Source organism: Bubalus bubalis, chromosome 17, assembly GCF_019923935.1.
Source record: "Bubalus bubalis isolate 160015118507 breed Murrah chromosome 17, NDDB_SH_1, whole genome shotgun sequence".
Taxonomy (NCBI): Eukaryota; Metazoa; Chordata; class Mammalia; order Artiodactyla; family Bovidae; genus Bubalus; species Bubalus bubalis.
Window position 1 is genome coordinate 8802674 of NC_059173.1, and position 17616 is coordinate 8820289.

The following is a 17616-nucleotide window of genomic DNA, read 5'->3' on the forward strand; positions in this document are numbered from 1 at the left end:
AGAAGAGCGCTTCTCTCTCTGTCCCTCTGTCTTTCTGTTTGGCTTAAACCTTCATGAGGTATGTCTCCATGAGTTCACCCAGGACGAGCAACTTTGCCTCTTCTGCGGCTCCATTTGTAGACACACATGTGGATGTGCACACATATATACAAACACACCTGTGTGCACGCACATGCTTGCACGTGCACACATTCTCTCTCCCTCCCTCCCTGTCCCCCCCTCCCCCAAAGGGACAGGTTGGCCTCCTGGAGGCATCTGATTACATTCTGAGCCACCAGGACAGAACTGGAAAGCTGAGCTGCCCCTGTTGCCACAATCCCGAGTCTAGAATTTCACGTGCTGCCCCTTTTAGAACTCGGCCTCTCCTTCCAGCTGCATGGGGCAAGGGAGGTGCCGCCAGGAGCATGCCAGGCTCCACCAGCGAAAGATGCCCCGTGGCCTGTTCCCCCGCCTCTGCCATTTCTCTTAGGCTTTCTCACCTGCGAGCACTGGCTTTAGCTTGATTTTTAAAAACGTCTGATGTGTTACCGACCATTTGCTCCAGCTAGTAGGGCCGGCCCCCAGGCAGACCCTGAGGCTGGGGTGCTTTGTTCCCAGGGGCCCAGCCCCGCTATTCCTGCAAAGTGAGATCTCTCCTGCTACCTGCCTCCTCGTGTCCAAACCACAGACACGTACACCGCGGTGTGGATCCCAGGCACCGCGTCCTCCCCAGGATGGCCGCGATTGACATCCACTTGTTCACTCTCCCTTTCTCTGACTCTCTGTCTCTCAATGGAACACGTTCTTCCCAATGTAACGGTTTTGAGGCTGCAGCCACCAGGTCCAGGATGAGCGTTTTTCTGAGTAGATGGTCCCTTCTGAAATTGTGCCTTCCGAAGGCAGCCATCTGCTCTTTTTGCCTTCTGAGAAGAAAAGGCAGAGGCTGTGACGAGGGTTTCCTCGTGCTTGGCGTTGAGGGAAGTTGGTGTGGTTGGCTGTTCTGTATGGACTGACTTCCTGATTCGGCATATTTTTTGGCAGCCCTGGTTTTGTGTATTGGGGGGTGGGCAGGGGAAGTGTTGTTTTTTCCAGGAATAAAGGTATCTGGGCTGTCAACATCAGGCTGTCCTAGAGAGACGGCAGAGGAGTCTGCCCTCCAGGTGGACACCGGGGGCCCTCAGCAACCAGAGCCCGGCCTGAGCTTCTGCCCTTCTGCCCACAGCTTTGAAGGGATCCTGGCAGAGTGGATTCTTTGACCAGGGCAGTTTCAAGGAGATCATGGTGCCCTGGGCCCAGACTGTGGTGACGGGACGAGCAAGGTAACACTGAGGGCGGGCCCAGGCAGCCTCAGCAATGCTTTCTCCCTGGTCTTGGATTTTCTGAAAGAAAAACCAATGCAGAGAGTTGTGGCGGAGGGTGGGGTGGGGTGGGGGCGGAGTGTTTCTGGCTGATGAAATTCTTCATAGCGTCTGGATTTGTCCATAACTTTAGAAGACATACCACCAACTTCTTCCTGGGGGCCAGGACCCTTGCCCCTTGTGTCTGCCCCTGGGCCAGGGCACCCTTGCCAGGCGGGCCATGAACCCCTTTGGGAATCAGAAGGTGGCCCTGGTACTCTCTGGGAAACCACACAGTCAGAAGTACGAACTCCATTTAGGAGGGCCGTGGGCAGGAACCGCTATTGTATACCAGGGCTGGCGGAAGGCATAATGCTTGGATTCTTTCAAAGCTGAGCTCACTCCTTCTCTTCGGGATGAGTCCAGCTGCCCCAGAGTTCTTCCTTTTATGGAGCCCAAAGCAACAGCCTCATAATTTACCACTCAGATTTCTGGTACAAGACAGTTGCTATGAGTTCAGGTTCTGGAGTCAGACCTCTGCTGTCACTCGCCCTCTCTGGGCCTTTACATCCTCATCTGTACAATGAGGCTAATAACTCCGCCCCTTCCCACTCCCGAAGGATTGCTGTGATTAATAGAAGTGGTGATGTGTTAGGCATTTAAAATATCACAAATGGGGAATTCCTCAGTGGTCCAGCAGTTAAGACTCCTTGCTTCTACTGCTGGGGGTGCGGGTTTGACACCTGGTTGGGTAACTAAGATCCCAAGTGCCACATAGTATTTAATATTTTTTAAATAAATAAAAAGCATTTAAAAATCATAAATGCTCCATAATGTTGTTAATAGCAGCTGCCATTGTTGTTATTTACTTCTCTGTAATAACTGTTAAAATACTAAGTCTATTACTGGGCTTGCTTCTCTCCATAAGTGTTTTACTTTTTTCAAATGTTCTTTTTTTGGGGGGGCTGCACTGTCTTCATCCAGTATGTGGGCTTAGTTGCCCCACAACATGTGGGATCTTAGTTCCCCACCACATGTGGGATCTTAGTTCCCCACCCAGGGTTTGAACCCATGGCACCTGCATTGGAAGGTGGATTCTTAACCACTGGACCATCAGGGAAATCCCCTGGAATATGTTCTTTAAACTGAGATGAAATCTACTCCCCCTTCCACATGGAAGCGCTTGATTTGAAGACTGCTGTCCCCAAACCTGCCCCATAAACTGTTGGGAGCATAACCGAGAGGAATCAAGTGACGCAGGTGGCCAGGGGCAGCTGGTGGCGGTTGCTGATGGAGACTGATGCCATGGACCACCCGTAACTGAAGCTGCTCAGGCTTAGCATACCTCCATCCTTTCCCTATGTGGCGTGGGGTCTGGACCCGTGCTGTCCACCGTGGTGGCTGCTGGCCATGTATGACAGCTCAAATTCAGAGGAATCACACAGTGAAAAAGCATGTCACATGTTCAGTTCCTCAGCCATCCCTCCCATGTTTCAGATGCTCCGTGGTCATGTGCAGCTCATGGCTGTCACACTGGTCAGGCCGCTAGAGAGCGAGGCCATCATCACGGAAAGTTCTAGGGGACGATGCTGCTCCCATCCCTGCCTTGGCCCAAGCCTCCCCACAACCCCAGCAGCTATTGCCCCGATACGGGCACCCAGAGAACCTTTCCAGCCTGCTTGTTTGTGAGGCTTTTCACTGCTTCAGGGCCAAGTTGAAAACAGCATGCTTTTTTCTGTCCACCCTCATCCCGGCCCGCGTGCCTGTAGAATATTAGCCTGGGCTGGCTGGACTCACCTGCCCCCCCGAACCAGCCTGCGGTGCTGCCCCGCGCCCCTGCTCACTTGTGGTCCACCTTGCAGGCTGGGGGGCATCCCCGTTGGAGTGATCGCTGCAGAGATGAGGACGGTGGAGTTGGTCGTGCCTGCCGACCCTGCCAACCTGGATTCCGAGGCCAAGGTTAGGGGCCAGGGAGCTGGGCTGGCTCTTTTCACGTTTTTTTTAATTGAAGTGAGGTTGAGTTACAAATTATATTCATTTCAGGTGTGCAGCATAGTGATTCAGCATTTCTACAGATTGTACGCCATTAAAAGTTATTACAAGATAATGGCTGTATTTCTCTGTGCTGTACAGTATGTCCTTGTTGCTTTGGTATTTCATACATTGCAGTTTGTATCTCTTAATCCCATACCCCTGTGTGTCCCTCCCATCTTCTCTCTCACCTTTGGTAACTCCCTAGTTTATTTTTTGTCTGTTTTATTTTTGTGAGTCTGTTTCTGCTTTGCATGTATGTTTATTTGTATTATTTTTTAGGTTTTCCATATAAGTGATAACATACAGTGCTTGTCTTTCTCTGACTAATCTCACTATGTATAATGTTCTCTAGATCTATCCACATTGCTGCATATGTCAGAATTCTATTCTTTTAGTGGTTGAGCAGTATTCCCTTGCATATATGTACATGCCACATCGTCTTTCTCCATTCCTCTGTCGTCGGGCACTGGTATTGCTTCCGTATCTTGGCTACTGTAAACGATGCTGCTGTGAACACTGAGGTCATGAATCTTTTCACATTAGTGCTGGGTTATATATACACATACGTACCCAGGAAGGGAGTTGCTGAGTCATATAGCAGTTCTGTTTTTAGTTTTCTGAGAAGCCTCCATACTATTTTCCATAGTAGCAGCACCAGTTAGCATGCCCACCAGGAGTGTTCCAGGGTCCCCTTTTCTTTGCGTCCTTGCCAGCATTTGTTTCTGCAGACTCTCTGATGATGGCCATTCTGACGACCATGACTGTGGTTTTGCTGGGTCTGCTGTGTAGGCCGGTTGAGCTGACAGGAGCGGGTCCTGAATGATCACATGTCTGTCCTTCCAGCTCAGACTCAGAGGCATCCTTGGCTCTGGAGTGGGGTGGGGTGGGAGCCCCAGCACTGTGTCTGCAGGATGCCTGGTGCTCCTCGCTGTCTTCTTCAGAGGATGACGGGTCCCTAGGAATCCCTCCCTCCTCCTGCCCTCATCACTGTTGCTGTTCTTTTTTTTTTTTTTTAGCTTTTGTGTAATAAAGTCTTATTAAAGTATAAAGGAGACAGAGAAAGCTTCTGACATAGGCATCAGAAGGGGGCAGAAAGAGTACCCCCCTGCTAGTCTTCAGCTGGATGTTATATGGTCACTGCTGCTGCTGCTGCTAAGTCGCTTCAGTCGTGTCTGACTCTGTGCGACCCCATAGACGGCAGCCCACCAAGCTCCCCCGTCCCTGGGATTCTCCAGGCAAGAACACTGGAGTGGGTTGCCATTTCCTTCTCCACTGTTGCTGTTTCTAGGGTGGGCCATGTCGCACCCTGGGAGGAGTTCAGAAGTCAGAGGGCGGGTCCTGGGACCCTACTCAGGGTGGCATTTACCAGCTTGGCACCTATCGACAGGCAACAGGAGCCTCCCTGGGCCGCAGCATGAGAGTCACGTGTCTGAGCCCCATCTCTGGTGTTGTCACCGATGCCAATCAGGCTACCTGCCCTCCAGGGTGCCATGCGGGCGGCCATCCCTTGTTCTGCTCAGAGGAGTCTGACGCAGGCTGCTCTGTGTTCCAGATAATCCAGCAGGCTGGCCAGGTGTGGTTCCCAGATTCGGCCTATAAGACGGCCCAGGCCATCAATGATTTCAACCGGGAGAAGTTGCCCCTGATGATCTTTGCCAACTGGAGGGGGTTCTCCGGGGGCATGAAAGGTAAAGTGGCCTTCCTGTGGGTGCCCTGAAGCCTCGGGGTCAGCACCCTGGACAGCTCCCTTGGGATCGCAACATCATCATCTTAGTTGAGCTTCCTGCAGCCCTGCAGACGGGAGCTGTTCAGGGAACTGAGGGCTTCCAGTGTGACTTTCCAGAGGTCCCCGTCATGCAGGGAGAGGCAGGGGTGGCTCCCGGAAGCTGCCGAGTGATCTGGGCTGTCACCTCCCCACTTAGGAAGATGAGAAGGCTCCTGCCCTCCTTAGGGGGCAACTGTGAGCCTCAGTGACCTGACACTCAAATCCAAGTGCTTCAAGGCACTGAGCGCATTTCAAGAGACAGAGGCTGTCAATGGGATGTTTCAGAAAGAGCTGGACTGGGGCCAGGCAGACCTGGTCTGAGTCCTTGTTGGGTGGGTGACTGTTCCAAGCCAAAGTTTCTCTCCTCTGCGAAGAGGGGTAAGGATAGAATCAACCTCAGAGGGCCACGGCGAGGGTTCGTTTGCATGTGGTGGTTACTCTCCATGTGATTTTGAGTTATTTTTAAAAAATATTTATCTATGTATTTGGCTGTGCCAGGTATTAGTTGCAGTGTGTGAGATCTAGTTCCCTGACCAGGGATTGAACCTGGGCCCCCTGCATTGGGAACTCAGAGTCCTAGCCACTGGACCAGCAGGGAGGTCCTAGACTTTGTTATTGTGCTGTTGTTTCCATGTACCATGCCTAATTAGACGTGTCTTGGAAGAAAATAAGGACCATATGCCTGTGGGCAGCAAGAGGGAAGAGACTGTGTTATCCTTGGAGAGGGTTCTGTTCTGGAAACAGAGGGACAGGCCGGGGGCATCTCTGAGCCAGGGCTGTAAGGGATCTTAGAGATCAGCCCATGCCTCCTTTTCTGGGTGGGAATGTTGAGGCCCCAGCAGGGAGGAGGACCTGGTCAAGGGAGCCCTCTGTGCCTTGATCCTGCCTCCTGGCCCCATGAGAGCCTCGCCACAACCCCTGGGCAGCGAAGAGTGGGCCGGAGGTCACCTCAACGGTGGCTGCCTTGCTTTTCAGACATGTACGACCAGGTGCTAAAGTTCGGAGCCTACATCGTGGACGGCCTCCGGAAGTACAGACAGCCCGTCCTGATCTACATCCCGCCCTATGCGGAGGTCCGGGGCGGCTCCTGGGCAGTCATGGACACCTCCATCAACCCACTGTGCATAGAGATGTACGCGGACAGAGAGAGCAGGTGGGTGTGCTGCCCCAGCCCAGCCCCGCCTTCCTGCTCTCACTCCGAGTCCTGAGGCCCCGCACCCTTGGAGTCGCACTCTGGGGATCGCAGGGCTGTTCTGAACTTCCAGAGGGGTGGAGAGACGCCAGTTCTCCCAGTCTGAAACCAGTGTCCAGCATGCTACTGGATTTTCTCAGTGTAATTAGTGACTGGAGCCCAGAAGTAGTGGAGGAATTGTAGTTTGTTCTTTCACAACTTACACTCACCTGTTTCCCAAGGTTTGCAATCACTTAAAGAAAACATAAAAATTATAATATATAATTATAATATATAATTAATATAACATATAGTATTGATATATTAATAATATATTATGTAAATATAATATATAATATGTTATATTATATACTATTATATAATAATATATAGACTATATTAAGTCATAATATATATAATTATATAATATATATTATATATAATTATAATATAGTAACTATATTATAATATATAATTATAATTACATATGATATATATTATATAATTATAATATATATAATAATTACATATTATACATATAATATATATTTTTATATTATATATTATATTATAATATGTATAATAGATTATATATAATTAATTATATTATAATTATATATATTATATACTAATTTTTATATATCACATTATATATTATATATTACATATATTAATATATGTTATAGTATATATAATATATAATTATTAATATATTATATATTATATATAATGATATATAATATATTTATATTAATATATAATTAATTATAATATATTAATATATTAAATATATTAAATATTAATTATGATCAATTGATTGATTGTATATTAATTCATTTATTAGGACTTCCCTGGTGGTCCAGTGGTTAAGAATCTACCTGCTAATGCAGGGACACGGGTTTGATCCTTGGTCTGAGAACTAAGATCCCACATGCCACGGGACAGCTGAGCTCACAAGCCACAACTACTGAGCCCATGCACTCTAGAACCCGTGCTTCACAGCAAGAGAACCCACCACAACAAGAAGCCTGAGCATCATATCTAGAGAGTAGCCCCCACTCATTGCAACTAGAGACAGCCCATGCAGCAACGAAGACCTGGTGCAGCCAAAGAAAAAAGAAAGACGAAAAGCACCTGAGCTTCCTGGCAGCCAAGATGAAAAGGGAAATATGATTAGATGTCTAGTTCTTACTAGACTCTCAGTCTTCCCCAAAACTGTTCCATAGAGGCTATGTTTTATTCATTTTTATTTATTGTTATAGCCTAGGGCCTAGTACAGTACCTGACTGCTAATGGGTGCTTGGGAAATACCGGACAAGCGAATGACTAAAATGTGTACTTGCATGAGAGGACACCAGTTCCTCAGGGGAGAGAAACCTTCCTGGCACTTTTCTTTTTCAAGTGGGAGTCTGTCCCAGATAGATTCTTCCAGAAAGGATGCTGACGATAATGCTTGTAACTCGGTGTTTGAGTGTCTTCAAAATGAAGACTATGCCAAATGCTGTGAGAATGTAAAGGCCCCAAGCTCTGCCCAGGACTTCCCTGGTGGTCCAGTGGCTGAGGCTCTGTGCTTGCCGTGAAGGGGACCCAGGTTCTATCCCTGGTCGGAGAACTAGATCCCGCGTGCCATGACTAAGAGTTGGCATGCTGCAACTCAGACCCAGAGCAGCCCAGTAAACAAACATATTTTTAAAAAAGAACAGTTCTGCTCAAGGTATAGATAGGCACCTTCCTCCTGTGTCTACTCCCGTATTCTTTCCTCAGTTCAGTGTTTATTTATTGAGCACCTACTGTGTCTCAGGCGTTACGTTAGACATCGTGATATGGTGCAAATGAGCTGAGCCTGTCCTGCCTTCAGTGCCCTGTGACCTTCACGGGAGGCCGCTGAGGTCAGACCTCCAGAAGACTCAGGACGAGGGCAGCCCCAAATGCGGTCACATTAACTTTTCACTCTGGTCACCAGGAGGTTCAGAGCTACATGTAGTATTGGTCAGGGCTTCCAAGCTGTCAGAAGAGAAGGGGACAGGGGGAAACCAAGGGGTGGGGTGAGAGAGTTGGGAATGGAGGGGGCCACTCACATCTTGGATTCCTCCATGTGCTTTTGTGTGCTTTAAGGAGATTAAAGAGTACCTTGTAGCCACGAAATTAAAAGATGCTTGCTCCTTGGAAGGAAAGCTGTGACAAACCTAGAGAGAGTATTAAAAAGCAGAGACGTCGCTTTGCCGACAAAGGTCCATATAATCAAAGCTATGATTTTTCCAGTAGTCATATATGGATGTGAGAGTTAGACCATAAAGAAAGCTGAGTGCCTAAGAATTGATGCTTTCCAACTGTGGTGTTGGAGAAGACTCTTGAGAGTCTCTTGGACTGCAAGGAGATCCAACCAGTCCATCCTAAAGGACATCAACCCTGAATATTCATTGGAAGGACTGATGCTGAAGGTGAATCTCCAGTACTTTTGGCCACCTGATGCAACTGACTGACTCACTGGAAAAGATCCTGATGCTGGGAAAGATTGAAGGTGGGAGGAGAAGGGGATGACAGAGGATGAGATGGTTGGATGGCTTCACCAATGCAATGGACATGAGTTTGAGCAAACTCTGGGAGATGGTGAAGGACAGGGAAGCCTGGTGTGCTGCAGTCCATGGTGTCACCAAGAGTCGGACATGACTGAGTGACTGAACACCACCACCACCCTGGCCTGAGGAGAGCAGAGATTAGGAAAGCCAGAGAGGACTGTTGCTGAAGAGCTGGTGGGATATGCTGTTCTGGAAAAAGTCACACACTCTTGTTGCTGAAAGGGCCTTCTAGAGTTCAGAACATTTTTGTTTTATTTTTAGCTTTTGGCCATGCCATGGCATGTGGGATCTTAGTTCCCTGATCAAGGATTGAACTCATGTCCCGTGCAGTGGAAGCATGGAGTCCTAACCACTGGACTGCCAGGGAAGTCCCAGAACACTTTACTTTAAAAGCTGCTTTAATTCTTCATTCAATGGATAGAAAAGCAGATGGCCAGAGAGGGCAAGTGACTTGCCCAAGGGCATGCAGAAAGCCAGCTACAGAGCAGAGGACTGCCACCAGCTTTCCTGGCGGTCTTGCCTCCCCTTGCATGTCCTCTGGCGGTCGCTTGCTGGGGAGCCTCTCTTATACGCCTCCCCCCGCTGCTGGCTTTTTCAGAGCGAGTGTTCTGGAGCCAGAGGGAACAGTGGAAATTAAGTACCGGAAGAAAGATCTGGTGAAGACCATCAGAAGACTCGACCCCGTTTCCAAGAAGCTCGTGGAACAGCTCGGTGAGTGGGTCTGAAACGTATCACCTCTCAGAGGTCATGAAAGGGCTCAGCCCACTCATGGCTGGAGGCTTCTATCAGGTTAAAAATAGTGAAGACACACCAAAACTCAGCAGCAACACCTGTGAGATGTTTCAAACATTCCCACACAGCCCATCAAGCCCTTTAACATGAAAAAACATACACAGCGCCTCAGTGAGTGTAATTTCTCAACACACCCAAGACAGAATAGTTGAAGTATTTCAAGCCAATGAGAAACATTTGAATTTTGGTAGCAAAGTTACCCTTTAGAATTTTTCCATCAGGCATTTTACTAATTTTGTTTGAGTGATAGGTTTGCTTCACTTGCAACTTATTTGTAATTCTCTTTAAAAATCCATACGACGTAGCATTGCCTTTATAACTGATCTGTGTCATCAGAAATTCACAAGATTTATGATGATGGTGATGAGCGGTATATAATTTCTTTGGTTTGGTATCAGGGTAATGCTGATATCATAGGGTGAATCAGAAAGTGTTCCCCCCTCTGTTTTCTGAGTCTGAGTGGGCATTATTTCTTTAAATCTTTGATAGCAAAGATTTACAATTCAACTACAAATTCAATTGCTTTTTTATATAGAGGACTGTTCAGTTTAATCTCTTTGCTCTTAGGTGAGCTTTTGTAGTTTTATTTCAAGGAGTTTGTTTCATTTAAATTATCAAATCGGCATAGACTTGTTTATAATATTCCCTTATTAGATTTTACTATGTAAATTAAAAATGGTAACTGATGGTGTCCTGTAAGCGCAGTGGGCCTGATGAACGGGAACAAATTTGAAGCTGAGTGTTGAATGCTGTCTTGCAAATCTGGGTGCATTTTTTTTTTTATTGGAGTCAGGTTGCTTTACACTGTTGCGTTAGTTTCTGCCATACAACGAGGTGGATCCTCACTGAACATATGTCTCCTCCCTCTTGGACCCCCACTCCCACCGTCACCCCCCTCCCACCCCTCTAGGTCATCATAGAGCACTGAGCCAAGCTATCAGAAAAAGAAAAGCAAATATCGTATATTAACGCGTATACATGGAATCAAAAAAATGATACAAATGAACCTATTTTCAAGGCAGAAATAGAGACAGAGAGAACGGACGTGTGGGGCCTGGAGCAGAGAGTGGATGAACTGGGAGATTGGGGCTGACCCACTTACATTCCCATGTGTACAACAGATGCTGGTGGGAACCAGCTGTTTAGCACTGGGTGTGTTTTTGAGGGTGCAGGAGCAACCTGGCTTGGGAGGTTAAAGCTCAGGCCTGCCCTGCAAACCCTGGCTCTTGCCTTGCCCGCAGGAGTGTCTGAGCTCTCGGACATGGACCGCAAGGAGCTGGAGGGCCAGCTGAAGGCCCGGGAGGACCTGCTGCTGCCCATGTACCACCAGGTGGCGGTGCAGTTCGCCGACCTCCACGACAAGGCGGGCAGGATGCTGGAGAAGGGCGTCATTTACGTAAGAGCCTGCGGCGCTCGGGTCGGCGTGCATGGCCGAGCCTCAGGTCACCTGGTGTCCAACACGCAGATAATATTTGCACTCAGGCCTGTGGGATGAGGCAAATTCCGCCTGTGAAAATCACCTGGGGATCTTCTTTTTTAAAAAAAAGAACAAAAACAAACAATTTAAACAAAACAAACAAACAAACAAAAACATAAAGGTTAAGAATCCACCTTCCATTGCAGGGGACAGGGGTTCAGTCCCAGGTCAGGGAACTAAGATCCCAATGCCACAGGGCAGCTAAGCCCACACACCTCTCCACAACTGGAGGGAAGCCTGTGTGCCTCAACTAAGACCCAGTGCAGCCAAAAATAAATAAATAAGTATTTTTTTTAAACTCTAGTGCCCAGGTGGCTCTCCAATTAAATCAGAATATGGGTGGGAGGGGAGTCAGGCATCAGTATTTCTTTTTTCCAAATCCCCCACAGATTCTAGTAGGTTGCCAAGTTTGGGAACTACCAGTCCAACCCCTGTGTGTGTTCAGAACCGCTGGGCCGGGTTTGGGACCATTGTTCCCACAACACACTCCCCCACCACTGATGGTCACAACCGTATCCTCTTGCCCCATCCCCACGAGGTCATCCCCAGTCCTGAATACCCCTGTGTGCTGGGCTCCTTCCTCTCCAGGCCCTCCACACCCCTCATGAGCCTGTGTTCTGTGTGTGGAGGTGGAGGTGGGCACTGGGTTTGTACCCAGGGGAGGTGGTCCGGAGACCTGGCAGTGTCCTGACTCTGCCGCCTCCCTGAGCCTCAGTTTTCCGGCCTGTGAAATGGGAGTGATCACAAGGCCAGGACCTGGGCAGCTCCTAGAATCCCCCTCCACCGTTCTGGGAGGGGGGCAGCTCAGGCCCACAGCTTGTCTGCAGGACATCCTGGAGTGGAAGACGGCCCGCAGCTTCCTGTACTGGCGCCTGCGCCGCCTGCTGCTGGAGAGCCAGGTGAAGCAGGAGGTCCTGAGGGCCTGCCCCGAGCTCAGCTACATGCACGTGCAGTCCATGCTGCGCCGCTGGTTCGTGGAGACGGAGGGCGCCGTCAAGGTGGGCCTGGGGCAGAGATGTGCACGCGTGGGCGGGGGTCCAAGGGGCAGAGACACATGGGGCGGGGGCCCAAGGGGGCCTGCCCAGCCATCAGGGGCCCCTCACTGATGCAGCCTCAGCCTCCACCCCAGGCCTACCTTATGGCTTCCCTGGTGGCTCAGACGGTAAAGAATCCACCTGCAATGCAGGAGACGCGGGTTTGATCCCTGGGCGGGGAAGATGGGAGCCTGGCGGGCTACAGTCTGTGGGGTGGCAGAGTCGGACACGCCTGAGCGAGTCACGCTTTCTCTCAGGCCTACCTGTGGGACAACAACCAGACGGTGGTGCAGTGGCTGGAGGCGCACGGGCAGGCGAGCGAGGGGCTGCAGTCCACCATCCGCGAGAACATCACGTGCCTGAGGCGGGACTCTGCCCTCAAGACCATCCGGGGGTGAGTGGCCGGCCCGCCCCGCCCCACCCCCACCTCACCCTCATTGGTCACCAGGACTCGTGTCCGGTCACCTGGCCCCAGAGCGGCCACTCGAGTGCACCGCATCTCACGGTCCACGGCCCCCACCTCAGGGTCGGGGTCCACACCCCAGGCCCCCAGCTAAGAGGCCGCCACTCCCCCCAAGCCAGGTCTCCCGGCCCAGAGTCCTGGGGATGCCGTCTGCGGGGGTGAGGGGTGCGATGATTTTAATTCGTTATCCTGGCTAGACCTCATCCAAGGTCATGGCCAAAGCATGTTTGTTTAGACAACCATGTTCTGAACACCTAGTCCTTGGGCTGCCAGCTCCTGCTGGGTATGATCCTTTCTGGAGGGCTTGCTCCCCACGTCCCCATGGGGTAGGGAGCTGAGCGCATGGGACCCCATCTGGGGGGTGAAGCTGAGGTTCAGGGTGAGAGTGTGTGTGTGTCAGATCACACAACCTGTGAGCAGGAGGGTCCACTGTTGTTCCTTGAGATTGTGCTGTGGCCCTCCTGCCCCACGGGACCATTGCCCCCGCTGTGACCACGACAGGAAGAGGGTTGGGCGCTCCGGGTGGCTGGTTCCCCACCCAGGAGCGGGACAGGTCCTGCACAGGGCTCTGGGGCTACCGGGGGGCGGGGGCCCAGTGAACTCAGCGGGAGAAATGACCTTGCCCTCCTCCCCTCGCTCCTGCAGCCTGATTCAAGAAAACCCCGAGCTGGCCATGGACTCACTGGTGTACATCAGCCAGCACATCAGCCCGGCCGAGCGGGCCCAGGTCATTCACCTCCTGTCCACAATGGATGGCCCGGCCTCTACCTGACCCCCGGTCCTCCCGGTCGTTCGCAGGACCTCCGGCAAGAAAAACCACATCGATCCACTGACCGCAGGCCCTCGCCAGGACCGCGGGGGTTTGCTTTTTAAAACTCCTGGGCGATGCCACAAGGCTGCTGACCCCCAGCTCACTCCTGTTTAATAAAAGGCTCGGGAGCACCCCCTTCCAAGCAGAAACCGCCCCCTTCTCCATTGCTAGGAAGTCTGGTTTTTAGCTCTTTAAGACACTTTGCTCCATCGCTGAATTGAATTGAACCCAAACACTCCAGCTTCCGTCCACTTTCTGTTGCCTTGCAGGATCCAGGTATTCTTTTAGACTCATTTTCTATCAGAGCATGGAATCTTATTATTATTATAATTTTTTTACTCCAAGACCAGCTCTTGATGTAAGCCTCTCACAGGTTTCAGCAGTTTAACAAGGAAATCAAAATAAGAGACTAGAAAAGAGAACATCTACTTTTGTAGTCTGCTTATTTGAATCTTTATTTGAATTCCTCTCACCCAGGAAAGGGTATGAATGATTTTTTTTTTAATTAAGAGTACAAAATGGTGTTTTGTTCCCCACAAGACTCCTAGCTAATCACTAGCAAAGTCCCGTTACTGGGCTTAGTTCCCTCATTAGTAGAAAATTGCATAGCCCTAGGCTCAAGGGCGTTGGGAGACTTTTTTTTTTCACGTGGTTCACAACCCTCTGCCTGCCCCTTCTCTCCAAGGAGGAGGGGACTCCAGCTTGGGCTGGGAGGACAGAGAAGAGAGGCAAGACCTCCAGCCTCAGCAGCCCGGCTTGCTCACAGGTGTCATCCCTGTGGCTGCCGTCACCTGCCTCGGAGGCCCCTTCAGGTCCCCATCACTCTTGCGCCTCCTGCCTCAGTGTCCGTGGTGGGCTGTAGCCCGAGGGACAGAGCCGGTGGTTCCCAAGGACTGGACTGTGAGGACCACGCTGATTCACTCAGGGAGGGCTTCGCGAGCCCGCCGCCAGCACAGCCCCGAAGACCACACAGCGTCAGGACCTGCGATCCTCCCAGCCGCGTCCATCTGTCCCCGGTGCCCATGATGGAGGGAGCCGGCCACCCTCCACCGCCGTGACAAGCAGTCTGCCTGAGGACACTGGACATTACACCTGGCCAACGTGGAGGCCAGCGAGGTTTCGCGGGGAAGCCCCTACAAGCGGGAACGCTGGGGGATGTCTGAGGCCATCGGCCAATGATGACAGCCCTGGCCTGTTGGGGGCCGGTGTGAGGCACTCCGCCCATGGCAAAGGTCATGAGGAAGGAGGCTCGACCTACGCAAAGGCGGGATCGAGCCTCAGGAGTCCCCCTGGAAATCCTCGAGCATCTACCCCCATAACCAGAGCCTGCCTACTTTACTACTTTGTGCTCTTACCTACACCTCTGACTTTACGGGGGGCTGTCCCCCACCACCTCTTTCGGAGAAGGAGTTAACCTAGAGCTCCAGTTAATAATAATTCCTGGGTGTGATAGGAATGTTTCAACCTACAAACTCCTCTGAAGGTTCTCTAGCCTGCCTGACAGGCTTGTCCGGCCACATGTGATTGCTCACAGCCTCCCAACCGTGAGAGGCACGAGATGCTTTAAACCTTCTAAAAACAGGTTCCTTAGAAAAGTTAGAAAGCTATTAGTATAAGTATAATGGGCTGATTAGAAATTGTATTGGTGAAGGGTTTTTTCCTTTGTTGAGCCAATGTTTGTTGCTAAGTCTCCATATCCCCTGCCCTTACACACATTAATGAATATATAAAAGAAATAAGTATTAACCTTTGATATAAATCACGTTAGACCTTAGGCTAAGTAAATTCTTTCCTTAACTAAAACCCACTACACCCTCACCCTATAGGAATGTAACTTTATTTGGGTGGCGTCTGTTTTAAGAATAATCACCCCTGGAGAAATAAGTGTCCTGGTTGACTGACCGCTGTCACAAGGAGAGGGTCGTAAATTGTCAGCAGGCCCCCTGGCCAGAAGATGATGTAACACCCCTAAGACCTCTGTATACATTTGTATGAAGCACCTGACTTTGATAAAAGGACTGCTGACCCCGCGTGACTTTTGCATAACATCTCAGTGTATAGAAGTAGACCATGGAAAATAAAGAATTGGGATCAGTTCCTCGAAAGACTGGTCTCCCCATGTCTCTCTCTCTCTCACTCTGGCTGAGTCTCCATCTGGAGCGTGGAACCCACCATGCTTACTAATTATGCCTGGGCTTCTAAGATCCGACCGGGGAGGCCTCAGTGTCTCCTCTCCTTCGGGAGAACGGAAGGACGCCTGTGGCCTACATAAGTGGTGCAAACTTCTTGTCTTGAAGTTTTATTGGTCCCCCACGTAAACCAAGCTACTCAGCCTCTTTTCTCCACTGAATTTTCCTACTGAGCTATCCTTATTCTATTACTCTTTATATCTTTAATTAATATCTAATTGAAGCTATTGTATCCTGATCCTCGCCTACGCCATCTCTCCTTCGAATACCCTGTATCAGCCGGGGCTGGACCCCGGCACTGGCCAGCGTAGGTGGTGTGGGCGCAGTGAGGGGTGGGAGAAAGAGAGAAATCAGCCTCTGTCGTGTCCCGAGACTGATGGGGGTGGGTAAGAGTCCATGCGGCTTTGGGAACCGATTTCTTTCCATGTGGGGGAGTCCCTGTGGGTTTGGGAGGGACGATACATTGATGACTAGCTACAACCCAGGAACGGTGGGTGGAGGAACCTACCAGGAAATGTGTGGAATAAATTATTTTTGGAAGGAAGCATTTTGGCCTTGGCTTATTACCTGGAGTAGAGCAGGCAGGCAGACTGGCAGGGGATTCCCTGGGATGCTCCCTCCTCCTGTCGCCGCTGAGATCTTGTGCCAGCCCCCATCTCAGGAGGATGGAGCTCTGGTGCGAGTTCCCTTCCCGAAGGCCACAGGGAGACCTCTTCATCCTTGGACTGCCATTTCACACCTGGACACAAGCTGCTGTCTGCCAGCTGGTGATGCCGAGTTTGGCATGAACGGACCTTCCCCAGTAAGATAGACTTCCCTCTTTCGGGAGACTTAGCACAGCTGCCTCCAGGGAGGGAGAAAGGATCAGGCCACTGAGTGTGCCCAGAGGCCTGTGCTGCCTACCCAGGCCTACACTGAGCACTCAGGGTCATGCCACTGGCCACCTCCAGTGCCCTGGCCTCCATCGTGTGCAGTCCTTTTGCAGAGCCTTTTGAGGGTGGATGCTACATTTCTAGCCTCACTTTTATAAACAAGAAAACCTCAGCTCAGAGATGAGCGGACTTGATGTGCAAGGTCACACAGCTGGTGAGAAGTGGCCAGGCTGACAAACCCAGTCCTGCGGTGCTTTATGTGTGTGCAGCAGGTCCTCAGGGGGTGGCAGGGAGTACATTTCATCCATTAGTAGCCAGCTGCAGAGACTCTCAGCGAAGCCTTGCTCCTGTGTCTCCTCCCTGCTTTCTTCCAGCGTCAGCACGGTCCCGGCACAGGCATGACCCTGTGACCTTGGCATTTTCACTTTGACTGTACATACCAGCCCCACTTGCCCATGGTAAGGAATAGGTGTAAGACCCAAGAAAGGGCTCCCCAGCCCTCGGCACGTGGTTATCCAGCCGCTCGGGCTCCATCCGCCCAGCTCAGCACCCCAGCAGGAGAGCACACCTGTGCCCCAGAGGTTCTGCAGATCGTGCAGGCGATGCTCTTGGGCTGTGACCCATACGGCCGAGGCCCTTGCCCCCAACTCATCACCGAGGGTGCCTGGGGGCTGGGAGGCAAGTCACAGAGCCACCCAGGAGCCAAGCTGAGGAGGAAGGGTGCTGGGGAGAGAAAGGCAGCACCCCCTCCCCGCTGCCTGCCTGTTCTCCTCTGAAGCAGGGCCCCGGTCAGCCCTTCCTGGTACCACCTACAGCCCCATTAATCAACCCCTACCTTCCCTACTGGCTGATCATCGCCTATGTGTGGGTCTGGTCTCCCGGTGAAGCTGCAAGTCCCTTTCTGGGTGGGCTTAAAAGTTCGACAGACTCGTAAGTATTTATTTATTTCTATTTTGGGCCGTGCTGGGTGTTTGTGGGTGTGTGGGCTTCCTCCAGTTGCGGTGTGTGGGCTTCTCATTTCAGTGGCTGCTCTTGCTGCAGAGCACAGGCTCAGCCACTTTAGTTATGGCTCATGGGCTTAGTTGCCCCAGGACCAGGGATTGAACTTGTGTC

General features: G+C 50.8%; 1 protein-coding gene across 5 annotated transcripts in view; it reads left to right on the forward strand.

Annotated features, from left to right (window-relative positions):
- Positions 1-14775, forward strand: part of ACACB (acetyl-CoA carboxylase beta) — a 115370-nt gene extending 100595 nt beyond the window's left edge. For 4 of the 5 annotated variants that reach the window (XM_044930039.2, XM_006044834.4, XM_044930041.2 and 1 more), the window contains 9 exons: positions 1202-1298; positions 3179-3275; positions 4903-5038; positions 6091-6268; positions 9464-9576; positions 10899-11053; positions 11962-12132; positions 12426-12562; positions 13277-14775. In XM_044930039.2, the coding sequence (XP_044785974.2) occupies positions 1202-1298; positions 3179-3275; positions 4903-5038; positions 6091-6268; positions 9464-9576; positions 10899-11053; positions 11962-12132; positions 12426-12562; positions 13277-13403 (1211 nt within the window). In that variant the 3' untranslated portion in view covers positions 13404-14775. Of the gene's footprint in view, positions 1-1201; positions 1299-3178; positions 3276-4902; positions 5039-6090; positions 6269-9463; positions 9577-10898; positions 11054-11961; positions 12133-12425; positions 12563-13276 lie in introns of those variants that run through there. The other variant, XR_006545490.2, reaches the window with a different exon arrangement.
- Positions 14776-17616: the final 2841 nt, after the last annotated feature.